Source organism: Pipra filicauda, unplaced genomic scaffold, assembly GCF_003945595.2.
Source record: "Pipra filicauda isolate LSUMZ 115617 unplaced genomic scaffold, ASM394559v2 scaffold96_size2947999_pilon, whole genome shotgun sequence".
Classification (NCBI taxonomy): Eukaryota; Metazoa; Chordata; class Aves; order Passeriformes; family Pipridae; genus Pipra; species Pipra filicauda.
Window position 1 is genome coordinate 75,084 of NW_024105164.1, and position 27,032 is coordinate 102,115.

General features: G+C 39.8%; 1 protein-coding gene across 3 annotated transcripts in view; it reads left to right on the plus strand.

The window, feature by feature from the left end:
- The window catches only part of ARHGAP22 (Rho GTPase activating protein 22), a 145,356-nt gene that overhangs the window by 8,831 nt on the left and 109,493 nt on the right, over positions 1-27,032 (plus strand). For all 3 annotated transcript variants that reach the window (XR_005567311.1, XM_027718363.2, XM_027718372.2), the window contains exons 2-3: positions 10,841-11,040; positions 19,651-19,738. Coding sequence is in view for 2 of the 3 variants with exons in the window: in XM_027718363.2 (XP_027574164.1) it covers positions 10,841-11,040; positions 19,651-19,738 (288 nt within the window). In the remaining variant the exon portion in view is untranslated. The remainder of the gene's footprint in view (positions 1-10,840; positions 11,041-19,650; positions 19,739-27,032) is intronic.

A 27,032-nucleotide genomic window follows, 5' to 3' on the forward strand; every position in this document is an offset into this window, starting at 1 on the left:
TTAGAAGGAAGAATTGGGCTGATTACTATCTCTTTAGGTGAACTATAGGCACAGGGCTAATACTCCTTTGCAGACCTCCAGTTTACCCTATTAACCAGTGACATCTTGTCACAAATACTTACGAGTAAATAATCTGAGTACTTAGATTCACAGTATGAATTAGTGTAAGAATAAGGATTCCTGATTTTCTTCTGCCTTTGTCCCTCAAATCAACGCTGACAGTGTGGCAACTTGTACGGAGAAGGAAGCAGAATTTGGTTGCAGATTGAAAACAGGTACAATGATGTTGAAACAGGCACACCTAGCTGTTGGTTCAGTGCTGTGTCCTGAAAAGTAGGGTAGGAATGAATACCTCCCTCATCTTTGGATGAGGGAAAGAAGAGAAATACAGTGTTATGGCTGGATTTTGGAAGTTTACTGTTCAAAGTGGCTGGGTCATTGTATCACTTCATCTTATTGCCCATGCCTGGCTAAAGGCCTTCAGAAAGTTTTCTGTACTCTAGATTATTTTTTTCAGTCCAGAATAATTTGGGGAAGTGATATCTCATGGAGCGTGGTGGACAAAGGTCTTTGGTGTTTATAGCATCAGTATTAGGTATCAGTGATGCTAGCAGGCACTGCATGTCGGAATAACGTGAGCCACGTGCTTGGCATGGCACAGACATTAGTATTTATCAAAAACATGGGTGACTGGGGTGCCTCTGGCTAGTTTGAGTTGTTAACACTGCAGTGAACCTATGTTTGTGCTGCACCTGTAGTGCTGTAGAGCTGTGGTCTTGATCAGAACTCCAGAGTATTTGATGCTGTACAAGCTCAGGTTACAATCCCAGCTCCAATCTGAATGTTATCATAGTCAGCATATTTTGTTTGCTCCTTAAGCCACTATGGCTGGAAAGGTTATTAAAAATTAATAGTCATACCCATAGGGAGGATTTCAAGGGGCTATTGCTGATTGCAGAGGGAGTACAAAGTATTCATTCAGTTTTCCTTCTGTGACCTGATTTGACTCATTAAAATAGCAGGAAGAAAAAAATCTTAGATATTTACTGGAATGGTAGAAAGTTAACTTTTCTTACAGAAAGGTCTCAGCTTGTCAATATAATGTAGGAATGTAAGGCTGGGTGTATCAGCAGAAGGGGAGAACAGAGTGGATGTAGAAAGAGAGGAATAAGACTTCTCTCCTCTGGCAGTAGTGAGCTGTAGTTCAGTGTAAATGTCCACAGAACTATGAGAGCTTTGCCAGCAACAGAGATGCCTTCAGCAGTACTTGTCAGGAAGGCAGTTCTAACCAACCAGATGGAGAAGATTTACAGCATTCAAGAGATTCTGCCAGGGTTCAGTTGGAGTGGAGAGCTGGTGTTTAGGATTGCTGGACAGTTTTGTAGGCCATAGTATGTGACAAGTGCATGTACTTTAGAGTGACACACCAAATAGCTGTGACCTAAATGCTGATCTGCCCTCTGAATAGTCTGCAGTGGATCCTGTTGAGAGCACTCAGAGGATGGTGCAGATAAAGGGACCTTAAAATATGGTCTTTTGCTGGGAGCAGTTCTGTACTTGGGCAGCCTATCAATATGGTTTGTAACTCTGTTTTTTCAATAACAAAGGACACAGTGTTGAATTTGGTTACACTGGTTACAGAGTCTACTCATGATCAACAAGAAGAATAAGTAAGAATATGCTTGACTATGCCCCCAGCCCTACGAAAAAAAAATAAAGAAGTAGTAGACTTGAACCTGCTGTCTACTGGTGTACATTATCATAAATCTGTAATGGAGTGGTCCTCTAGGTTCTGTGTGTCCCTTTCAGTACATAAGAAATAATTGAAGCATGTGAGTATTACGTGAGTGACGAGTGTTCAAGTCATGGAACTTGTAGCTCTCTAACTTTGCCTCAAGAGTACAGAGTATTACGTTGTTGTTCCTTGTCTTCTGCGTTTATATTCATGGACTTTGAGAAAGCTATGCAAAATAGAGTGCTTAAAATATGACCTGCAGCATCCTCCTATTGCTAGGAGGGAGAGGAGACCACTGTTAAAGAAGAAAAAGATGGGAGCATGATAAATGGTTGTGTTCTGATGTATTTTGTACACTCTGTTATGGAGAAGCTGACTCATGCTGCTGCATGAGTTTGGGTTTTTTGCTGTACTGAAATACTGAAAGGCAGGCATAAGAATTGCACCACTCAGTGTGATATCCTCTATTGAGAAGAGCCGGTACGTGGGGTGCTAAATGAATGATTTCTTTATTCCTTGTCCTATCACAGATGTGTTTGCTATAGTTTCTCTGAGCTGTTCTGTATGCATTTTTATTCACATTGTACAGATGCAGCCATGCTGCTACTACAGATACACTGGGAGCAGTAAAAGCAGAGATGGGAATGGTGGGGTTCAGCAACCAGGACTTAAACTCTTCAATGAAGAATTTGCACCTCGAATACTGTGTCCAGTTCTGGGCCCCTCAGTTTAGGAAGAATGTTGAGGTGCTGGAGCGTATCCAAAGAAGGGCAGCAAGGCTGGTGAAGGGTCTGGAGCACAAATGCCTGTGAGGAGTGGCTAAGGGAGCTGGGATTGTTTAGCCTGGAGGTTAGGAGGCTCAGGGGAGACCTCCATTTTGGTTTGGATCAATGCCTTTGCAGCAGATCTCCTGACCTCTCCTACCCTTCATGCTTTGGATGGTGTTTTAGCGTAGTCTCATAATCACAGAATATTCTGATTTGGAAGGGACCCACAAGGATCATTGAGTCCAGTTCTTAAGTGAGTGGCCCATACGGGGATTGAACCTCAACCTTAGTGTTGTTAGCACCAGGCTCTGACCAGCTAAGCTTATCTCCAGTCTTGGATTACTTTTAAATAAAATGTACTCCAATGTCGGCAGTACCAGCTGTTCTTCGCTACTTGTTCTACCCCACACCCAGTGTGCTGTACTGCTTTATAATACAGCCCTAGCAAAATGTCCTAGTTCTGCAGAGGAGATATAGGCTATCTCATCTGAATGCTGATAGTTCTCAATGGTTTCCCTCAATTCACTGCATTTTTTTGGAATAGAGTCACTTCACTAGATCAGTTAATCAGTAGTTCAGTAGCAGAAAGAATCAAATCATCACCCTTCCATCTTGGTGTTTATCCTTGATCTAATTCCAGTGGTTTGGGAAGATTGCCATGGCTTCGTGTATTTGCAGAGCACTTTTGGGAACAGCTGCTGGTGGGTTATCTGCAGAAGTTGACAAGTGCAAAAACCCCCACATATTCTCACAACCTGGGACAGTAATTCAATTTTTTTTTTTTTTTTTTTTTTTTTTTTTTTTTTTTTTTTTGGAAAATACAAAGTTAAACTCTTTAGTATTCTGTGGAGTTGAGACCTGCTGGCTTTCTTGCTGCTAGTGATAGCAGCAGTTTGGGACTTCTTTGTACAATAGGTCAAAGGTCTTCAGAGGTGGAGTGAAATGTCAACCAACAGATCAATGCCCCGTTACTTACATGACAGCAGCAATGGATTGCCAAAATCCTTAGCTGTTCCTGAAGTCCAAGATGCCATCAATTTGTAACAATAGTTTGAAGATGACTTTAGATTGTTCTTAAGGAGTAAAGGACTAAATTATCCCTCTGACTATATGGATTGTTTTTTGGTTTTTTTTCATTGTGTGTGGGGGGGTTGCATTGATTATTAAACAGATTTGAGTTTTCCTTGACTTGTGGAAAGGCCGTGCATTAATGTGTATCAGTTTGTGCTACTGTAGGTGTGTTCTCTGATGCAATGAAGACATTAACAGGTTAGCATATTTCACAGAAGCCTTGAACCTTTGTGTCACTCAAAAAGAGAACTAAGAATAAAGTTGATTCTTGTCTTCCCCCTGCTGCTTTGTTTAGGTGTACTACCTGCATACTTTTGCAAGTAACTCTCATCATTAAAGTGGCTTTTATGGTCACATCACACAGGTCACTGGAGTATAAAATTATTTTTCTTATTTAGATTGTGCCTTTTGCAGAGCTGACAATGCCATTTGTAAGCTAGTGAAGTCATAGCTGTTGAACAACACAAAGAAGTCCAAGATTAATTTCTTCATGACAGTCAGGAAGCAACTTCTCTCAAAATAGTGTGTCTTTGCCTTTTGTTTCTGACTGTGTTCCATAAATACTGTGCTGTAGGTGGAACAGAGGAATAGATTTTTTGTGTTCTACAAAGGGAGTGCTGTGAGATCGTAGAAGAGTGATGCAAAGACCTGAGCCAGCTCCATGACTCTAGAAAGGGTAAAGGCAACTTTAAATGTGTCCTGCTGTGTCTGAGTTTATGGCATGGTAGGGTTACACAGCTTTTAGTACCAGCTGCAGTATGTGTATTTTAACAGTGTTGTTTGGGTGTGCTAACCTGCTAGCTGGCAGGAAATCTTGCCTCCTTTGCTGCCAGGTATGGTTAGCACATTCACCCTTAAAACATGCTGATATAAACGATATATGCAGTCTGGTGTTATGCTTCAGAAGTCCGTGGTGCACCTGCAGTTTTCCAGTGAAAAAGCACTGACTGACTGATCTGACAGTGCAAAAGAGATGAGAGAACAACCTTTATAAAACCTTGAAAGTCCAGAACCTTCAGGTTTTGGACTTAGAAGTTCTGAGAGGGGATGAAATTGTGTTCTGGAAACAGAGTGCTGCTTCATGAAGAATTTGGGCTCCTTTTTGGACATGCATCTTCTACCACAATATATATTTATTTCTTGTCAGAGTCCTTCAGGCTGGCTCAGATTCTTTGGCCATAGCTGAAACATACTTTTTGGTCACTTCCTTGCTGTTCAGATCTTCCTTCATCCCTCTCTTGGGTATCTTTCTGCTCAAAAGAGTGTCTGTTTGGTGTGTAGGGTTTTTTGTTTGGTTTTGATTTTTGTTTTTAAACAGAATGTGCTTATCTGTAGGTAAATAATCTGTAACAAAAGTTTGTGCCCTTCAGTGAAGGGCTGAACGGTATTTTTGACAGTATGTATAACCAGTTTCTAGCAGCAGTTATCCCTAGTCTGAGAGTGCAATCATACTATAGTATCGTGAATTGTATTAGTTTATGTTGGATTTTAGGTTTATGAATTGGTCTTTGGGAATGCAGTTGTTCTTACAGGCACTTACTAGCAAATAAATACCTGTACAAACAGATCCTTCCTTCAGACTTTCAGTTCTTTTTTTTTTTTTTTTTTTTTTTAACCTGGTTTGGTACTTTAAGTCTGGTTTCCCAACCGCTGCAGAAAACACAAGGTTACTAGACTAACATATGTAAAGCTTATTGTCTCCCTGATTTTCCTTTGGTTGGACAGTAAGATTACAGAACTGCACTGCTTATAGTGTAATGTATGAATGTTTTCTTTTGGAAAAAATTATGAGTTTCCAGATCCATTAATTTATCCTTTCGTATTTTTATTTTGGCTGAAAGAAAAAACAAATTAAGGGAAGGAAGTAGAACATAGAACATCACCTTGCTCTATAAAATGTTCTGAGTAGACAGGTGGAGCTTTATTGAATAGAAGTGATGGAGCACAACCTGCTCTTATGGTAATGTTTCTGAATGTGGTAATTGTCCTCCAGATGACAAAATGTGAGCAGGTGTGTGGCTGTGTAGTACCCTTTTGTTTCTGTACGGATTGCTGCTCTGTTTACCTTAAGGGAATGAAAAGCCCTTGCCAGTTCCTTATAACTGATATCCTTCTAGTTGCCTAAGCACATCTTGTCACCAACCACTTCAAACATTCTGTCTCTAATTTCTTTGCTCATTGTGTTTCAAGATGCTTAATTCTCAGATGGTGCTGAGGAAGTGTCTTGGTTTCATTTGTGCTTACTGATTCTGGTATCTCAACTATCAAATTCAAACACAAATACAATTGTGTGATGGACACAGAAAAATCTAAACCAAAGATTTTATTTCCTACAATTCAGTGAAAGGAAATTCAGTTTCTCTTTCTAAAGCATATTACTTGTGTTTTCAGTGAATCCTTTTTTGAGGCCAAGTTTGAATTAAATAAAATGACTGAGAATATTGTTTATAGGATGTGAAACCACTTCCCTTTGTGGGTAATACTTTAAACAAAGACTATATTACAAATAATAGTGTGTCACTGTGTTGTTAGACTGAAGACACACTAGAGCAAAGTGCCTTTACTGTAGGACAGTTGTTGGCCAAAATCAATTATAATGACTATATTGATTTTTTAGCTAACTGCCTATGAAATTTCAAAAGATTACAACTTTAATTGATATTGAATTGTGTTGACTTGATTGATTTCCACATCTGGTTTAAGTAGGTACTTACTGAGTGCTCAAATCCCTAGTGGTGTTCAGAGCTGGGAGTGGGAGGAGAGCAGAAGAGATTGTATAATGTTGCCAGGCAGGACTGAACTGGGAAAGGAGGAATGGAAAGGGAAGATGATGTCTCTGTTATGTGCATGTTCAGGGTAGAAAACAGATGTGAGAACAGGAATGTGTATGTAGCTTGGAGGCAGGTGCCCTGATAATAGGGAAATGAAGAGAATAAAGAAAGATTAGCTTTAGACAGGGCTGAGTTGGGATGGGGATAGGGATTGCTACCTCTGTAAGGATTAGCAGTGTGGCTCCATCCAATTTGACCCATCGAGGGGTTTTGGAGGGGAGTTTATTTAGTGTAGCCCCAGGTATTTGCATATTGAGTGTTGAAGCATCTCTTCACTGCCTTTGCTCATATTCTTTCTCCCATAATCACCCGGATATGATAAATTCCATGTGTTAGTGTCACTTCCAGTCAGTGGAGTATTTTCAAGGTCTGTAATTCTGATTCTTGCCTTTTATGACTTACCATTTCAAAATGGCTTGACTCGTTAGTGCCATCTATGGGGCAGCAAGAATATGGGTCTGCCTGGTTTGTTGTTACCTTGCTCTGCTGGAATTGCCTTGTTTCCCAGCTTCTGAGTGGGTACGGAGTGGGTATATGGTTGGCATTTCAGTACTGTCACACTGTGCAAATGAATCCTAAACCTTTTTCTAAGGAGAGTTTGAATCCTTCCTACACTGATTTCTGTTTAGAACTTATATGTATGACTGAATCAATAATCAACTAATGACAATGTGAAGAGCGAAACCAAACTGTGTGGTGTTATTGAAAAGGCATTACTGGATCAGAACTCTAGGGCATGTAAAGTATTTGCTGAGTTGTTGTGAGTCGGATTTATTGATTTGTTTTCTTCCTTATGTTCTGCTGATTCCATAATTCTGTTCAATAGATGAGCATAAAGAATGTATTTCTACCATTAAGAATCAGGGGCTTGATGTACTGCATCAGATTATCAAAGCAGATATTTTGATCCCAGTAGCATGAGATACCTGCTGCTTTAGAGGAAGGCTGTGCTCATCCGTGAAACTTTTCTTCTGACCTCTATGCAATTATTGTGTTCTGTGAAGCATGCAGTGTAAACATCAGTGCTGTTAATAGCCATAAATAATTCCTCTTTCTGAAAATTTCTATGTGATCCATGCTGTTGACTTGCAGATGAAGTTGCTAAGTATCTCCCTAATGAAATTAACTATTACAGTCACAATTAGAAACTAAGGAAATGGAAAGCTAAGACAGCATGAAGAATTGACAACCATAGCAATTGACTGAGACAGGGTGCTGCATAAAATAAAATAAAAAAATGATCACGAAAGCATTTACTCTTGACTAAAATAAATAGTTGCTAGGTGAACTGTACGAATAGCACTGAAGGGTGTGTGGAAGTACAAAGTAACTTACTCAGGGTTATTGCAAAGCAAGATGTTTGTGTTTTGTGAGGTCTGTCAATATACATGGTAGTTTTCCAGGTACGTGAAACTGATTTCTTTTTAGGTGGAGGGGTAAAATAGCAAAGGGTGCATGTAACTATATGCAAGTGAGGAAAACTGGAAACTGATGGGACTTTCATGCTTAAGCTGGAGAGTGCTAAGGTACTTCAGTGTGGAGATGACTTAAGTGCTTACTGAAGTATGGATTTTGGTATTATCAGACTAAATGGTTAGATTAGTAGCCAAGATGTTGCCTAAGAAACATTATAGTGCTGTTGGTAAAAGCAAATTTTTGGGATATTTGCTCTTGTAATAACGTAAATTGTAACATGAATGTGGAACAGATTCTGCACAGTCTAAACTAGATTACAGTTTGGTCATAGTTGTAAAATGTGGCCTGGGATGAAGCAGAGAAGTTTTGTTCAACTAAATTTCTGCAGGCCTCTGCAATAGAGACTCAAACGTGACCAGGGAGTTTTCTTACTCTGTGTGTATGAAATGGGGTCCTCTAGGACCTGGTGGTGATGGGGGTGTGGGAAGGGGACGGGTTTTTTTGGTAACTCTGTATCCATCTGTGAGAGGGGCTGTGCTGCCCGAAGGGCTGGAACCAAATCCTCACGATCTTGGCTGCGTGGTGGAAAGCAGTTGTTGATATATTTACTGGAATGATAATTCCTGTCTGTGAGAGCTCAGACTACAGTGTGCAAGCTTAGAGAATAAGCCTGGGTACATCAAAGCCTGATTTTAAGGGAATTATTTATTATGATTTTTTTTTGAATTCTTTTGGCTATGTAAAAATAACCAGAATTGAGAAGTGTTGGGTTACTTAAGAAAATCCAGGGGTTGCTGGTGAACTTTGCTGATGTAGGACTAATGCTGTATGTGAGCTCAGGTTAAATTCAGCCAGCTATTTTAGCCAAAAATAAGGGAGGTATAATTCAAAAAAAGCTATGCTGCTGCAGCAGCACTTCTTAGAATATTTCAACTTTTAATTTACATTTTTAAGTGAAGCTAATAACAAAATAAAAACTTGATTTCTTGTAACAGGGGATAGTTATAAGTTGAAAGCTAATTTCTCTTGGCACAAGACAAAACCAGTTATTCACAGTTCTGTTGAGAGTACCAGAATTTACCTTATCAGTTCAGAGAAGTGAAAAAAAAATCCATTCTGCCTATCAGACAGGGCTTTCACTGAGTCTGACATTTAAGACTAACAAAGTGATGTCACTTCTGCCTATAAAACTGGGAAATTGTCAGGGGTCAAACTGAGTGCCTACAGGATGGTTACAGGAGAGGTGAGCAGATCCTTAAGCCAGAGTGAAAGGAGAAAGTATATGAAATGGTACAAGTGGAGATAGTGTCACTGAGACTTTTTTATAATGGGAGGACATGGTACTGTTCAGATCTGCCCTCTGCTGACAGAAGTGTTTAGTGTGTAGACGTGCTGGTTTATATTTCTTTATAAAGCAAAACATGATGACCTGACTGCCAGGTCACGAGGAAGGTCAAAGTAGATTTTATTACAGATACTAATGGAATTTCCTTCACTGGTTTACACTGAGGAGGCTCTCTAAAGATCTGACCTAAGTCCGTTATCTGACTCTCCTTATTTTGCAGTTTGCTTGATGGAAGAGAAGAAAAAGGATCAAGTTTGATGTTGCAATTGTGATTATTTTAAATTATTTTTTTCTTATCATTTTTTTTATTTCCCAAACACCACAACCTCCAAATTATTTTTCTTTCTTTGGCATATGTTTTCAGTTTCATCAATGTGTGATAAGGCACCTGGAGCAAAAACCAGAATCGAGTGGTAACATCAAGGCCATGTTGTAGTTGTCTGAACCCAAAAGAGGCAAAGCTAGACAGTGCTCTGAGAGGTGGAGAGTTGCCCTTTGTCGTGACAATCTGGATTAGCTGTAGCATATCAGGGATATGTGAATTAGAAGCTTGCCTGTTTTTTAGCTGCCTGGTTTTGTTTTGGTTTTGTTTTTTACAGTGTTAATGTAAGACATCAGTGATGTAGATTTACTGGTATTGGCCTCTAAACTAACGCCTTGTTCCAAGTGAGCAATTATAAATTGTGCTTTAAGTTAGCTGACTGTAGAAAATGGGAAGGAGCAGGATCATGTTAGCACTAATGAAGGAAATGGCATGAAATATTAAATAACTATTATTATAAGATACTTCATAAATCCAAAGGAAGTAGAGGTGAAAAGACCTATAAGGTCACCTAACCTATCCATTCTAGAGAACTGGCTTACTGCCTGCAGTATATAATCATTATCTGCTATGCCAGACTAGCTCTAAATGCTTGAAACTTTAGTACTCTTACTGCAGGCATGTGGGAAGAGAATAGAAAGGGCAATACATTTCTTTTCTATTTCTGAAACCTTTAGTCAGATTTACATGTTGATTTTTTTTCCCTTTATTTCATCTTTTGTTTTAATTTTGTTTTTCTGCTTTGATGTCAGGAAGCCCTGAAGAATGAGATGACTTTAATCATTCTGGATAGCTATGCTATCTATATGTCTTTTGTCTTTGTCACTTTGATTGACAAATTCTCTTTTTGAATCTTTCCCAGTTTTTAATCTTTTTTCTTATGGCAGCTGGGTTCACTGGCTAATCACCCCACAGTGGTAGTGTGTGGAGTAAGAATATTTTCTTATATTCTCTCCTTTTGTTTTCCTTTTCTGTCCCCCCTCACCACACTTTTTGCACATCCTCATCAGGTAAATATGCCTTTAGGAGAGAGCAATATCATTATTATAGAGATGGAATTCAGTAATGATTTGCCACAAAGAAAGGTAGTATGAGCAGTGGAGCCTTAGTGGAGGTATTGTGTCACTTTAGAAGGTTGCTGGAGTGAGCAGTACCAAAAAGGTGGTTTGTCTTTTGTTTGACTGTCATGAACTTGAATGTACACCCTGAAAAACAAGTACCTGCTCAAAGAGGTAGCATACATGTAATGCTCTATCCACATCTGAGAAGAAGGTGTAGAACAGTTATTTAGCCTCTCTGAGTGTTCTTATCCTTATTTATTTTTTTTCATTTACTCTGTAATTGCCTTTTCAGCCCGGTCAAGGAGTTTGGTGATGGGTGAACAGATTGGGCCTCCCTCCAGACCTTCTTCTCCAAACCCTCAAGAACGTGTGCTGAAGTGTGGCTGGCTAAAGAAACAAAGGAGCATTATGAAGAACTGGCAGCAGCGATGGTTTGTGCTGCGTGGGGATCAGCTCTTCTATTACAAGGATGAAGAGGAAACTAAACCTCAGGTATGACTTATTGGTTGTGACTTCCGTGTAGATCACAGTTACTGCTTTGATTGACAGCTCATTTCAGTTGCTTTCTATCCTCACCAAAACCATACACGCTTAAGAAGGTTCAAAGGCAAGAGACATGGTAAGGAGACTTCTATCAGGCAAGTTGTAGGGCTTGGGAAAAGGTTAGAAGGTGTTTACTTACCCACTAGGGCATGCTGACCTCCAAATCTTAGTATGGTCATCTGTGAGACTGACAGGAAGAGCTATGGAGTTCCAGTTTCCTGAGTCAGGAGTGATTAACCTTGCTTAGTCAGCTGGGACTCATTATCTCCCAACTAATCCATTGTTCGCTGAGAGGTGAACCAGCTGTGTAGGGCTGGCTTGTGTGTGTAGAGTGGGTAGGTTTTGTTACATCCTGGCATGAAGGGCTTGAGAATGGGCTGTAATATGTTTTAGCATTGTGGGGGAAGGAGAGGGTGTTGTGCTATGGGATAAAGCTTATAGAGGACATAAAGAATTTATTATTCGTCTTCTTCAAATGCCTGTAAAATACTCTTGCAGCATTTGAGCTAAGGTCTTCCCTAGTTGCTGTAGTAGGTTATGTATCATAATTCATGTAGTTATTGTTTTGACTGTCAGGCCTTTAGCCAGAGTCATTGAACAGAGGGAACAAAATTGAATAAGCCAGACAATGTCCCTGTACTGCTGCCTCCTGATGAGTCAGTACAGGCATTACAGAGTGACAGTCAGCCTGTGTAATATCATCACCATCCACACGCTCATTATAGATGATTATTGAACTGCTTGATGCAGCTGTGTGCTTGACTGTCACATAAATTTCATTGTAGAGTGAGAATGGAAATGAATATTCCCCTGTGGGCCTGATATAAGTATGGTAGATGAATGAGGATGTTGACTGCATCTTATATCTTGCACTCTCCTAATCAGGGATTTGGTCCATCATTATGGACAGCCTGCTGTGTAAAGGCTACAGACACTTGGACCTGATGATGTAGCCTGGTTACTCAGGATGCTGCAAGCAACAGCTGGATTTTGTGCTTTTAAGCCAAGCACCTTATATTCATGTGCAATGGACATGGAGAGCTGGGCACTTCTGAACTGTGTTAGTGAACATAAGGAGGAAGTAGTCATGTTGTAAAGCATTTTTTTAACCCTGGCCCTTTTGGGGCATGGGATTGCCATACGTTTATCACCATGGGAAGCAGTTTTCACAGAATCACAGAATATTAGGATGATAAAGGACTGTGTCCTGACTATTCTTTTAGGAATTGCGAACTAGGATTTGCATCTGACTTGAGCTAGGACTGTATGCATCCGACAGATGAGATGTACTTTTGTAACTTGTAGATAGCTATTGCTTGGGATTTTCTGGAATGAGGGGGCAATGGCACAGGGATGCCTACAAGGGAACGCAGTTGAGACCTTAGGAGATCTTTGTTACAGGCCATGGAGATATTTTCATTAGTTGATATTAATCCCTAATTTCCTTTAGCCTGAAAGGTTCTCATGCTTAATTTAAGTGTTTTTGTTTTATATATTAAGTGTGGTCTGCAAGCTTGTGTGCAAAAACTAAATCAGTAGCTGCACCAAAATTCCCATTGATCTTCTGCCTACTTGATTATTTACACATACTCTGGAAGAAGGTTGTATTCTTATTGTTTAGCTGATAAAGTCAAGTGAGATTTATGACATAATGTTTCAAAAGACAAACATGAAATAACAGCTTTTTGTTTATGGATGTTGCATTGTCTATTTTTACGAAAATCAGATTCTAAGAGGAAACTGCAGATGTTCTTCCCTTGATAATAATGCTAAAAAGATGGAGCTGTAATCTAATGGTAGGAGAATCACACAGGCTTTCTGGAGTGAAGAGGAATTACTCTGTGGTCTTAATGGATTGAGTACTGTTGAAGGTGTGTGCATTTGTGTGCCATATGACATAGTTGCAGTTGCACAGCCCACTCAGAGTCCAATGTTTAGAGGGTGGACTTGCAGACATTGCTTTTCTTGAGTGTCTTCTCAGGTTGCCCCCATGAGGAAAGGGAGGACTGACCTGCAAAGAGCTTTTGATGCTCCTACTGACTCTGTCAATATATTGGTCGGTTTTTAAAGTAGCTTTGGGTTCATTTCTATTCCCAGGATAGGAGATAGCATGCACTCCTCCCCAGTTTCCAGGGGAACAGAAGCCACTGTGCAACTAATTCATTAACCTTTCTTTCAGTGTTGACTTGGCATGATAAAAGGCTTTAGTGCATCTGCAGTGGGATTGAATTTTGCCCTCTAGAAAACAGCAGAATTTTCTAGAATGTGTTCTGGCCACTGGACTCTAAAGATAATGTTGTATGTTATACTTTTTTGTTCCATTTGGAATAATTTGAAATGCATCTGCATTTTTGTCATGTTGCCTTTCCAGTGCTTTCCTGTTATCTTTGGAATGCCTTCAGCATGTCTTCAAATTTCAGTGAACTTCAAAGTCAAATTGTAGGACAATAGGATAGGGAGGGGAGGGTGCTGAAAGTTTATCCTATTCTGTTGACTTATTTTACCTTAATTTTAAAACTTACAACCATTCTAGATAAACCTCTCAGTATGGACTTAGCTAAGTGTCCTCCTACAATGTGTCCTTACACTAAGTAGGGGACAGGAACTGAACCTTGACACTCTTCTGCAGCACTACCTAGAGAGCCTCCTGGGGATTAGTGTTGATCCTGTTCCAGTCAGTGAGCAGAGATGGCAATGATGTGATCTCCACATAACACTTTGTAATGGGACACACAAAAGGCAGAGTGAGAGTCGCAGGGCAGCTGCATCTGTAACATGAAGTGGGGAGTCATAAAGCACAAACTTGGTGAATGTTTTTATTCATTATACTGAATACTTGGAGAATACATATTGAGAAAGGTAATGGGAGTCAGATATATAGATATACCTAGTTAGATATATACTAGTTAGATATACCTAGTAATAGCAGGACAGCTTTACATTTCTCCTTCTCCAAGGGGACTGCATGAGCCTGCACATTTCTGTCCTCTCAGACTATCCACAAGTTTCCTGACCATTTCCTGTCAGTAAAATCCACCTAGTAGCTGTCTGTTTTTTCATTCTAATCTAGCGTGTACTTTGCAAGGTGAAGGAGCAAAGCTCTTCTTTCATTTGGAACAGGCTGGAATTTCATCATCGTTCAACTCATTGTGGAGAGTATTATCTGCTAATGAAGAAAAGTTTGGTTTGGTTTGGTTTTTTTCCTCTTGCGGAAACAGACATCCAGCACCTGGAAAATATTTGAAATAACCAGATTTCATTGTTCTGTTTACTCCATCAGCAGGCTGGACTGTTGCTGTTACTCATACCTGTAGGTGCTCCTGTAAGCCTCAGGTCCAACATGGTTTGTAGGTACAGCTTGACTGAAAAAATACATAAATCTGTTAAAGCCTTGGTTTAGAGGTTTTGAACATGCATTAAGCTTTGAAAATCTTCTGTTCATTTCCCAGTACTGACTGTAGAAGTTTTTAGGGGCTGTTACTAACAAAATGTTTGCTTCAAACAAAACCTAGCTCTAGTAATGTTAAGGCAGCAATGTCTGCTGGCAGCCTGAGCCAGCAAGTCATCCTTTTTTGTCTATTATTGACACAACCATTACTGAGTGTCCAGGTGATGAACAAGAGAGGTAAGAGAGGTCTTTTAAAAGTTCATGCCTGACTACATCTGGGAACGTTCTTCACAAACACCTAGGAAAGTTTCCCTTGTTACATTTCCTGGTCTGAGAAAAAAGGATCTGAGACAATAACTGACTTATCACTTGAAATGTGGGATCTGTCCTTTAGCCTGCTTTAAATCTGAGGCAGTTTGGCTTCCATCTCTTTTACTGAGACTATGGCTAAGTCTGGTCATGGATTAGCTTAGACTATATGATCCTTAGAATTCAGGGTTGGAGATTATTCATTGGTATGAAGCTGTTGCAGAAATTTTGTTCTGTGTTTAGTTAAAATAAAGATATTCCTGTATTCAGTTCATCATCCTTAGCCTGGGATTCAGAAACCCATACCTGAGGGCAGATTTGAGTCCCACTATTTCCCCCCTTCCAGTCTTTTAAGGATTTGTAACAGTGACTGAAGTGCTGTTTTAAAGGTAAAGGTATGAGAATTAGGATGATCAGTGTTTTGACACCAACTGCATTGTTGAGGGACTCAGACAAGTAAATGAAGCTTTTCAGTCATGTTTCCTGTGTCACAGACTTTCTTTACCAAATACTGGTTCTAAAGAGCCTGGTACAGGCAGGATTTCTCTGTTGATCTTGTTAGGGAGAACTACAGTAATACCATTAATATATGAACACTTGTCCTCTTTAAGATTCTCTCTCAAAGCACCAAGGCCCCAAAGGGGGGCTATCATCAAAAGGTGGTGCTATCATCAAAAAAGGGTTTTCAGCCTCCAGCTTAGTGGAAGGTCTGCAACCTCTTGCCTGCCCCTTGAGCTGTTCAACCATCTCAGGCTCCCAAAGCCTGAGGGAGGGAGGAATAACTCGGTCGTGAGTTGATATTTATTTCTGGGGCATGCTTTGGCATATATCAAGTTAGATTTTGGGGAATTTAAACTGATTTAATTCATCATTAATTTACTTCCCAAGCAAGATTGCTAATGCAGTCTGAGTGGCTCCTGGACAAGGACACATGAATCTGTTTGAATTTAGTAACATCTTTCTACCAGTGACAGCAACTGTCAGAATTGATACACCCTCCCCGTTAAGATAAATTACTTTTTTCTACCTTTTCATCTCTGTTTGTTTGGAGTTCCCCATAGCTTGCCAGGCAGATTGGACAGCTGTGAGCTAGGCACTCTGTTACCCTCTGGACAAGTTTTTTGTCCCCTGAAAGGACTGTTTATAGAGAAAAATCAGCAGAATTTGCTGGTGTGCAGAGGGAAAAGTGCAAGAAGCTGATCTGAAAATCTTTGCTATATATACACTTATAACCTAAGAATACTCTCCAGACATGGGCCTATTTTGCAGGCTTTTCTTGTTTTTCATAGGTGAAGTGGGCATCTCTCAATTTTAATTTCTGAAAAATCATTCTTCTGGGTCTTATACACATAAGACCTTCTCTTTTCTGGTTTGTTATGCTACCAGCTCAGTTTGCTGCAACTTCATTGCACAACTGAATGAGGTGCATACTGGTAAGGAAAAAGTAGCTTTACTGATGTACAATACACATTTAATTGAAGGTGATTAAACTGAGAGTAAGAGACAAGTCACTTCAATGAAAACTTTTTAGAGAATATATGAAATCAAATATTTCCTAAAAAGGATCAAAAAGAAAGTATATTTTGAGTGGGAAATGCTTTAGTTTAGGGTGTTATTTCAGGCAATTTATGCCTCTGTAATCTCTTCTAAAGTAAACATCACCCTCATGTGTCGAAGGTGTGTCTCACTGAAGAGGGGGCAGGTGACATTGCACCATATGGTGCATCAAGCATGGCAAAAGTCCATTTGCTTAGTTTTGTTGCAGGAGAATGGTGACTGAGTCAAGCAAAGTACAACCTTTGGAAAGCATTACAGAGTGAGAATTTGGTTTAACCCTTTGACTTCATCACTGACTTCAGTTTCCTGGAGGAAGATGGGTTTTCTGAAACTCTCGTTTGACAGCATTCTTCTGTGAACCGCTCCTGCTCTTCACTGTAAATACACTCTCCTCCTGTATATACTGCTATGCATCTTCACCCTTCCATACTATAAAACAGCAAAAAGCTAGCTTGTATATCACTGGGTTCTGCCTAAAGTATGTGTGACCCAGAAATACGTGTTTTCCAGGTTTATTAATTTAGGCTAAGGGAAAGAACCTTCCACAAAAGTGTTCCTTTTTCTGAAGTAACAGAGGGTTTGATTCACAGTCCTGAGTTCTGCTTGATTATAAATGTGAGGTTTAGGTAACCATTTCAAATGGGAATTTATGCTTGCTTTATACTATACAATAAAGAAGGCCCAACTTTTTTTTTTTTTTTTTTTTGAGGAATTGTAGGCACCTGTTTTGAGATGGGTCAGTTTTGCTTAGAGGGCTTCTTAAGAGAGGACTGTACCTTAAAATAAGAGATAGAGTTCAGTTACTGGGTCTTGAAGAGATTTTCTTTCTACAAAACGTATTTTTTTTCCTCCAAAGAAAGCAGCTGTTAACATTTAAGAGAATTACATCTTGTGATGGAAAACTATTACCAGCTTTCAAATGGTAACTGAAGCTCTGAAAGTCTGATCAACTGATACCATATTAGTTTTTATTGCCATATTTGCAGCTTCTGTTAATAAAATAGTGACCTGAAAGTGTAAATTTACAACTGAGAATGCATGAACATCAAGTTTAAGTTAAATCAACAAAAAAATTACTTGGAATTTGGTGGATTTATTGTTTCCTTGTTTGACTTCCCCCCCCAAGTCAGCTTTCTGAATTTTTTCAGGATTCTTTCTTGTGTTTTCTGAGCATTCTTTTCTTAGGCTATTCTGAAATACTTTGTGGTTTCTTTTGTGTAACTAAGACTTTTAAATTTTCTTCTGCTTGTGCTACCAGTTCCCTAGGCATGTTCCATATACTTCTAAAAGTGAGAGGTGTCTGAATTTCTGTATGCAGCATTAAAACTTTGTCCTATTCTTCATAAAGGAGCTTTTCAAAAGAAAGAATTGTGACCCTACCACCTATCCACATCCCCTTACTCATGTGCTTCAGCCTCAGATTAACATAGGAGCTACTTCTTTTGCTCCCCTCTCTTCATAGAACTTTGTTCTGTGGAGAGGCAAGCAGATACTTTTATTTCAGTTTTGTTCATTTTACCTCTTCAATATGGTGTCTCTAGGAGAACGCTATGTAGCTACTTTATAACTTTTGCATTCAGTATGAAGAGGAGATGAGGAGGGAGCATGAACCTCTCAGTGTACATCCCATTAAATCATTTTCGTTTCAAAGAACTACCTGATAGAAACCACACTAAGAAAGCAGTCCTTCTGCTCAAGCCACAGTCTGAGACTGCTCCTTGGCAAAATATCCTAAGCACTGGGTAAAAGACAGATTGAGAGTCTTGCCTTCGAAACTCATGCTGTGATCAGTTGGTCACTGTTTGGTCCTTGTTCCTGGCTGACATAGTATTCCATGACACTACCTCTACTTTGTGTGGATCTCATGAGTTGCAGTACACACAGGGCTTTAATTTGCCTGATACCCCTGAGGGATGGCTAAACATAGAATTAGATTGCTGAGTGTACAGTGTCATGGGAAGTGAGTTTTGTTTTGTGAAGAACAAAATTTGAGTACTTGTGAAACATTTTCAGTTTGCAACAAACAACTCCTATCAAAACAGCAAGTCACTTTAATAGGATGGCTTGTCAGAACTGGAATGTCAACTTGTAAACCTGCATGACTTGGAGCTTATTTCCTAGCCGAAGTATTTTCCATCTCAGACATTACTGTTGTGGTATTTTATTTTGTAGTAGTTTTTGAATGTTCTATGTTCAAAGAAAAGAGTAAAACTTAATTCCTTTACATTTAATACAAGCTGGCTCCTTGGGCAATTTTAGTAGTTTTCTGAACAAAGCATCTTGAGGAAAATGTATTCCCAGGGAGCAAAGCCATAGAAGTTACACCATAATAGTTGGAATGAAAATTAACACATCTGGCTTATTTTATTGAGACGATTTCAAAGGTCCTATGATGAGTTGTCTTTTATTAGTTAAAACCCAGTTTCCATTCCAGGTCAGTTCGATGCATGAGTAGGAACTCCTGATTACCCCATTCATGGCTTAACTCTTGAGAGTTCCAGTTCTTATTGCCTTTTATCTGCCTTACTGTGAGTATATGCTGAAGACTGTTAGCTGGAAACCCTTTAAAATGTCAAAGATTAAATGCTTGTTCCACTCATGTTTCTGGACAAGAACTCCCTGTGATCTCTTTTTCAGCTTTACACAGATGAAGAGGACTTTATTCACTTTGAAGATACTATGTCACCAACTATGCAGAATTCCCAAACTGGAATAGAGTGTGTTAATTATGCTTGGGCTCAAAGTGGAAATGAAGCTGAATATTGGCAGCATTTGAACTTGGGAAGTAAAGGGGCTCAGGTTTCCTTTAGGGAAACTATAGTCTGGGATAAAAGGTAGTCCACTGCTTTGCAAACCTGAATTAGCTGCTTTCCTCCAGTATCTCCCTGGGAACGTCTGTGTACTGAGGATCTCTGGGAAATGGTTCATTTTATTCAATTGCAGAAATAAAGATAAACAATAGAACTTAAGCCATCTTGTTGGTGACTGAAGTTTCATGCTGCAACCTGAAATTAAAGGATGAAGGAAGAGTAGATGTAATGTGAGACAAAATTATTGCAAAGGATAATTAGTTATGGAAACCAAGGAGAATCACCTCCACATGCTTAGAGTATTGTTATCCCAGAGGAAAGAGTGTTTGACCAGAAGTGTCCAGAGAAAGGACAAGTAAAGCATGATCAGCTTAATCTTTTCTTGCTCAGAAATGTGGAAAGAAGTTGGGCTCTGAATTTGCTATGTATCATATCATCTTTTCTTTACTCTTTTGGTGGCTTTTCCCTTTTCACTAATGCTTGTGTCCCTTACAGGGTTTGATATTACTGCAAGGCAATCAGGTGAACGAGCTGCCACCTAATCCTGATGAACCAGGAAAACATCTCTTTGAAATTACCCCAGGTATGCCAGCATTTCTTAGTGCTTTCAACATTACATGACTTTATTCCCATCAATTCTCATTAATGATAATCAAATTGTACTGATCATTTCACTCCTAAGTGTTCTGATACACTCACCAGAGTGTATCTAGTGAGGCTGGGAAATGGGACTTGACAGATTACACGGTGTTCTTTGTTTTGGATAAAAATGCTGCTGTGGTACCTCATTTTCATTTCATGGTAGTTGAGATGCATAATGCTCCTTGATTTTTCTGTTTGGAGCGGGCTTCTTGCTTGGAGTGCTGTGTGGTCTCTCAAGCTGATGTATTTTTCTGGTTGTTTAGGGAGAAACTGATACAGAACACACCACAGAATTTATGGAAAAGGGGCATGCAGTATCTGGATTTAATTTCTTTCATGTATACTAGCCCTCATGTATACTAGTTTCAGAGGTCAGGGAGAGAAAAAAGCTTAAAAACATTTCTTTTTGGATGAAAGGTTAAACAGAACAGATGAACTGCCAGGGAAGAGAGGTAGAAATTTTATTTGACAGAAAGTATAATGATCAGTTTAATATAGTATTAATGTAAAACTTTTTTGCAATTGTTTTAGCTCCCATGTAAATGCTTCCTCGGGACAGGGTTGGTACCTCCAGTGTGTATTTGAAGTTAAGTTCTCTGTTGTAAGATAGGAGCAATTGTATTCACTTTATTCAATTCTGATTGTATTTGGGAGAGGGCCATCCCTGTGCATAGATTTGAATACACTTTTGGAGATAGTTTCAGGTGGCAGGATCTACAGAGAAAACAAACAACCTGTTGCACCACTAGCAGTTTTAGAGCAGAGGAGTGAGAAAGATGAACCAGCTTATTCCTTCCACAGCTGTCTCCCAATACTTGAAGACTGAGTTCCAGGAAACAAGAAGGGAGACAAGTGTGACTGTGTTAAAAAATTATGTGTGTGCACTGACTCAGTCATGCTTTTACTCCATGGCCAGCTTCTCCTGCATGGGCTGCCTGTCCATGCTGCTCAGCATTGTCTGGTCACTCACAGTGGGGGTGGTGTCAATAGGGTAGATAAAAGTAATGATATTAGGCTGCCTCTTTTTTTAACGGAAGGGAGAACACAGGGAACACTTGTCCCTATATTTGAATGTTATTGCTGTGGAGGCACGTGTCTTTTTACCCATGTCTTTGGGGTCGCTGTCCTAGTGCCCAGTTAGGCTGGTTTAAAATGCCTGCATTGCACACCCCTCTTGACACAGTATCAGGCAGAGCAAGAACAGGCAGTGCTGTAAGGTTTTCAATTACATTAGCAGACACTGTTATGCAATGATTTAGTCACAGAATTCTGTTTGCCACACAGGAAGCTATTTGGGGAGAAGAGATTTTCTTTTTCCTCCTCTTAATCACTGCACACTTTCTGTTAATCCCTTTTTTTTTCTTACACTGCACCATGCCCTCATAGGCAGGGCTCCACAAACAACAGGGCATTGGGCTCACAGTGTTTCTTGCTTGGAGGATCTCCAAGGATATGGCATTCTGTCTGTGTGAATGTGACACATCTGCACTGGTTTTCAAAGATTGTATACTGTACTGCTGTAGAAGGACTGTGGACCTACGATGTGAAAGCACTTGGGTTGTTGTGATTGTGAATGATCCCATGTGTTGTGGCAGTGATCTGGAATAACTAACTGAGCCACAGAGACTGGCTTGGTTGAATTTCCTGCAGGTTTGAATTTCCTCTGGTTCTAGGTGGGAATATAGTCATTCTGCATGTCTTGCCCAACCTGTCAGGCTGCATTACTGTAGGCTGCAAAAGATTGTGCTAAACTGCAGGTAGCTGTTGCTTCAGTGGACTTAGTAAAGCAGTGCCATGTGGCTACTTCATAGAGGCTATACAGAAGGGTGGCAGAAGTTACACTGTTCAGCATAGTTGTGAATCCCAGGACATTTGTGTTCAGCTTGTGGTTTTGACATTGCCCTTTTATGTGTTCCCTGGAAAAATAATTCAGTCTTAGTGTTCCACTGACTTGTCTGCAAAATGAAGATATTTTCCCTAACTTGTGGAGTTAATCCATTCATGTTTGTAGCAAACCTAGTTGCTACGTGGATAGCAAGTATTGAAAGATGCTATAAATAGCCAGTCAATACAGAATGTGATTGGCACAGACGTCACTGGAGAATGTGGCCTGAAGAGTTCCCCATTTTGTTCACAGTACATTTATTCTGTGCTGGTTTTGGCATAAATGCCCTTTCTTTTTTGCACGTGTTCTGAAATGACCGTGTTCTGTGTGGCTGCCAGCCTGCAGAACACCCACATAGTGAACTGCTCTCAAATGGATGCCAGATAGGAAGGGGGGCACAAATGATCTTGCTGGACCCTAATGTTTATTTTCCATCATTTCCCATATCCCTGTGTTGGATGAATGGCCATGATCATACCTCTGCCTAACTATGCTTCAGTTCTCTCACTGTAAGCTAGAACTCTATGGTTTCTATAGGGATGATGAGAATTTTTAAGTTGTCTTAACTAAGTTTGGGATTTTGTGAATACAGGTACACTTGATACCTGTAAATATAGATATGGGATTTTACTGTGCTAGTAAGCATCAGAGCTTTAACTAACAAAATTAAGAATGGAGTGCAGCATTGCTAAAACATTCCTAGAGCTGATACCAGCCAAGTCTGTGGTACCAGTTACCTCCAAAAATTTATTTTGTGATCAATATTTAAGGCTCTCAGCGTCTTTGTTGTGGAACTGTTGGTGGGATCTTCCCACCTTTCCTCTGCTGCAAGCTGTGTAAAGCTGGACTGTGGGAGCTATTCCCTCAGAGTGCAGGGACTAGAGTAACAGCATGTCCTGTGCTGTAACAGAGCATGTATTGATTTTCTGCTGAGTAACAAGAACTAATGATGGGCATTGTGTATTATTCATGTTTCATCAAGTTCATTTTTAAGCTGTATAGAGCAGCTGGGAGAAGGGTTAACTAGGGACATGAGACTGCAAAACAGTTCTACAGTCAAACCAGTGTTAGATCTGGTGACAGGACTTCCTGAAATATGTTCTCTATCCTTTTTTTTGATGGGGGGGAACTCTCTAAATTTCTGGACCCTTTTTAACCCATGCATGCTTTCCTCTGTTATAGCTAGAAGTTCAAAGTGGAATGGCAGAGTAAAATAATGTGACCTCAAGTTGCTCTCATACTCCAGTGCAAATTAGCAAGTGGGGGGATATTTTTATAAAATTATCAGGGTAGTATGAGGTCAGATGCAAAGTAATTATCTCACAGCAGCTGGTATTTATGGATAGAAATAACCAACTGTTGCCTGGGAGAGGGGTCTTAAATCTGGCAACAGAAACAGCAGCTGACTGATTACTAGGGGCTACAAAACAACCTAGTGTTAGTCTGAGGTTACAGTGCGCTTCGGAATGGTGTAATGCAATGTGTAAGAAGCCACAGGGATTAATCTCTGAAAATGTCTGAGGGAATATTGATGACTTAAATGCTCCTGAAGTCTCACCTTTTAGGAAACTGATGTTTTTAATTAATGTCTTATGGCAAATGGTCTGCCTAGTTTTATTCCCTAGTTTTTGCAGCACTATGAGGTGCTCAAGTTTCTCTGCAGTCAGAGATAATTCCTTGTTATCATAAGGTTTTCAGAGTCAAGGAAGGGAGTAGTAAAAAGGTTCAGAAGTTAGGAGGTGAAAAGTGTTGTCTTTTGATAGGTATGGCAAGGGTTGCTACAAACTGCTTGGAGAATATCTTTTCTTTGTAGAAAATTTGATGACTTTTGAGGACATTCTATTCTACTTCAGAATGGATTTGATGGAGAGTAAGAGAAAGAAAATAGAAACATGAACAAGAAATTTTCTGTGGATTACCTGGTACCTCTTTGGCTAACATCCTCACCTGTAGTGCAGGAAACCCAAATTTGTTTCACTGGATTTAGAGCAGGAACCTAAATTTGTCACCTGTGTAGTGGCCAAGTGCCCTCAGTGACTACTGTTTTGTTGGGGGGTTTGTTTTTGTTTGTTGTTTGTTTGGGTTCTTTTCTGGGGAATATTTTTTGTTCATTTTTACTGTGAAATCATTCTAGAGTAATGCTGTTGTCCAAAGAAAATGTATCCTTTTCTATTTTAACAAACTGGTATGTTATGGTTGAAAGCAGCCTGAGAAATTCCCGATCGAAACTCATGGTACACATCTTAGTGTCTCCTTGTCACTGATGATAGCTAGTTCCTGTTCCTTGCCATAGTGCTTTATGCCAAGGTGAACAATCACAGCTCTTAGCTGAGACTTTCTGTGAGTGCAGTTCTGTAATAAGTTTAATTTTATTTAAACTGGAAGCCGCTGCCGGAGGGTTTGATCTTGCTTTCTTCCTTTCTTCTTGGGTTCTTCCAAATATCTAATCATATCTCTCACTTCAGCTCTTATGACTGTAAAAAGTTTTCAGACCAGTTGGACTTCAGGTCAGTCCAACTAAGCCTGAGAAAAAGTGGTTGCATTTTGTGCTCCAGTTGAGTTATACCACAAACTCTCTTTTTAGGGAGGCAGTTCAGTCCTCTTCATAATTATTTTCTTGGTCTTTTTGCAGACTCAGCCAGAGCACAAATGATTGCCTATACTTGATTCACATATAGAAGGTTATTTTCAAAACTTGACAAGTCAGATCTCTATGACATGGTCTTCAGTTAGTTATAAAGGCTGAGCTCAGTATAGGCGACTTGCTCTACAAAAAGGATTTTCATTTAATACTGACTCTTTTAAAGATGGACCAGTGGTTGCATTATGCCAGAAGTTAGGCTGCAGCAAAGTAAAATGCCTCATCCAGGAACTTGCTGCAGGGTTTATGTAGAAGCTACTTCACTGCCTTCGTTGTGCTAAATAACAAGAAGGAAATCAAGAAAGGCAGAAGGTGGGAGTCCTAACTCTTACAGGGACAGTAATTGTTTTCTGTTTGTTCTTTAGAGGTCTGTTAGTGTTGTTGACAGTGTCTTACAGAGAAGTTGGAGTGGCAGCTTGTTTGTCTTGTGCCAGTAGGTTGAATGATGCCTACAAAGCTGTCTGCTCTGTGGTAATCTTCTGTGTCTCAGGTGATTGACACCAACTAAGTTATGTTTGTTGCCTTTTTATCTCTGTTCCTGTTGAGATGGTGTGTAATTAAAATACCTGGAGGGGAAATTAGAAATTCATACATTAAAAATCATTTCATGTTCTCTATTATTCAGTGTAAATTGTAATTCTAACTAACAGCAGGAAACTGAGTTTGCTGCTGGTAATTTTCTCCTGAAGTCTACAGCTGAAAACTGACTGTGCATATCTGAATATGTGATGATGTTGATATTTGAGAGTTATATTTAGATTTCTGTGATTTGGCACTCAGGATATTGACTAGGGAAATGGGAGCCAAATAAAGTAGTTCTAGGTCCTACTAAGAAAGACTAAGACAATGTAGTTGCAGCAGTGCACTATGGAAACACTTAGCAAGTGAGAGCTGCGGACGCCACAATGTCCATGGCATTGCATTGACCTGGACAAGAACACTGGTGGTATTGGTTTTGCAGTGGAAGGCCCTGTCTAATCTGTGTTTAGTAGTGTAGATGTCTGGAGTGCAGCTGAGGGCATGCAATTATCTCTATGTCACCAAAAGAGATAACTTTTTCAATTTTTCAATTTAAAAAGAGATAGATTTTTCCATTAATTAAGAAGGGAGAAACACTGAATGTCTTTTCTAAACTGTCTTTCCAAAGGAGTACCCAGAATGACAAAATTGCATGCCTTCTTTGCAGTTAGAGTCTATAAAATGTTGTTCATTGTTGCCTTATAGCTTGGGTTAAAGACCTTTAAGGTAATGATGTCTTAGCACTAAGATAGTGCCAGGTCCATCTCCTTGTCTTTTGCCAACTGCAGAGTCTCTTTTTATGTTCAAGTGCAGTTTGAGTCTCCTTGAAAGTGTATCCTGCACTTCTCTGCCTGAAAGTTATCGGTGCATTCCTCTTTCTATATGTTCTGCTTGCTCCGTCTCTCCTGAGCACTAGATGGTGCTGGTTCTTTCCAGCTTCTGCTTGGACACTTGCTGCCGGGTACGGCGTGTCTTGACTCACTGGAGTGTGAGTTGATCCTCCGATAGCTACTCTTTTTCGTTCATTCATGTCTCCTCAGAAGAAGTCAGCAAGCAAGAGTTCCCTCAAATTGTTATTGCCCAGCCTGTCAAACCAATACTATGCTCAGTAATGACTATGTGGGAAAGCCACTTGAACCTAGATCTCCATTGTTTCAGGTTAACATACTGATCTGGGGGTTACTGGCTATTTAGTGGCATCTATCTGACTGTTCTCTCCTTCCCTCATTCCGAGCTTGATGCATATTTTGAAAAATAACTTATCTTGAGACTTTTCCTACTTTAAAGAATTGGTGTTTGCCAAAAGATACTAATTGTTTTCCTTAAGGCTATTCCTTTCCTAATTATACTGAAACTATTTTATCCAGCTGAAAAAACCATCTTTTGTGGCCTGTCCGGAATTTGATAACTTCATTTAGCATCAGAAGAAGTCTCAATCAGCTGTCAATATTTCTAGGCTTGTTTTACAAATGCATTCCAGTTGAACAACTGTTATTTGAATAAGTTAGTGGAGGCCCTCATTTCCCTCATGCAGATACAACTGAAGTCTTCTGCAAGCAAGGCATCTCTTACTGATTTCCTGATCTGTACTTTCTCTCTGCCATGTCACTGAATTCTTCTGAGAAGAGAACATGAAAAAAAAGGCTGAACTCTGCTCTCAGTTCATGTAACATTACTGATTTCAACAGTATTGCGTTCAGTCCAGTGGTGAATCCCTGCAGCTTGACCAATACACTTCTGCCTACTTATGGTGATGACTCATTGCAGGTGAAGGTCTTTGGACTTCATCCAGACTTTTGTACAGAAAGGTTATTAGGCTCCCTCACAGCTCTTTTCCCCTGAGGGCTGTGAGACTCTCTGACAGTTAAGGATGTTTTGGCTTACCTTACCTTATCAACTTAAAACATCTTGAAGGGCATCAGAAGGCACCTGCAGTCTGTAAATTGCTTTTTGCTTTGTTTTTTTTTTTTTCCTAGTGTATGCAATGCCCAAGGCTTATGTTTGCATTTGGCAAGCAATGATTCTGCTTTGTGAAATAAACAAGATCCTGCTTTTGTTTTATTGTGTTTGATCCCTCGGTGCTCTAAGACCCTGGGCAGTTGAAAGCAGAACTGGAAATGGGCTGTGACAGCATACATTTGTTCTGCTGTCCTGGAATTTGCGTTCCAGGAGAAGTTCTGCATCTGATCC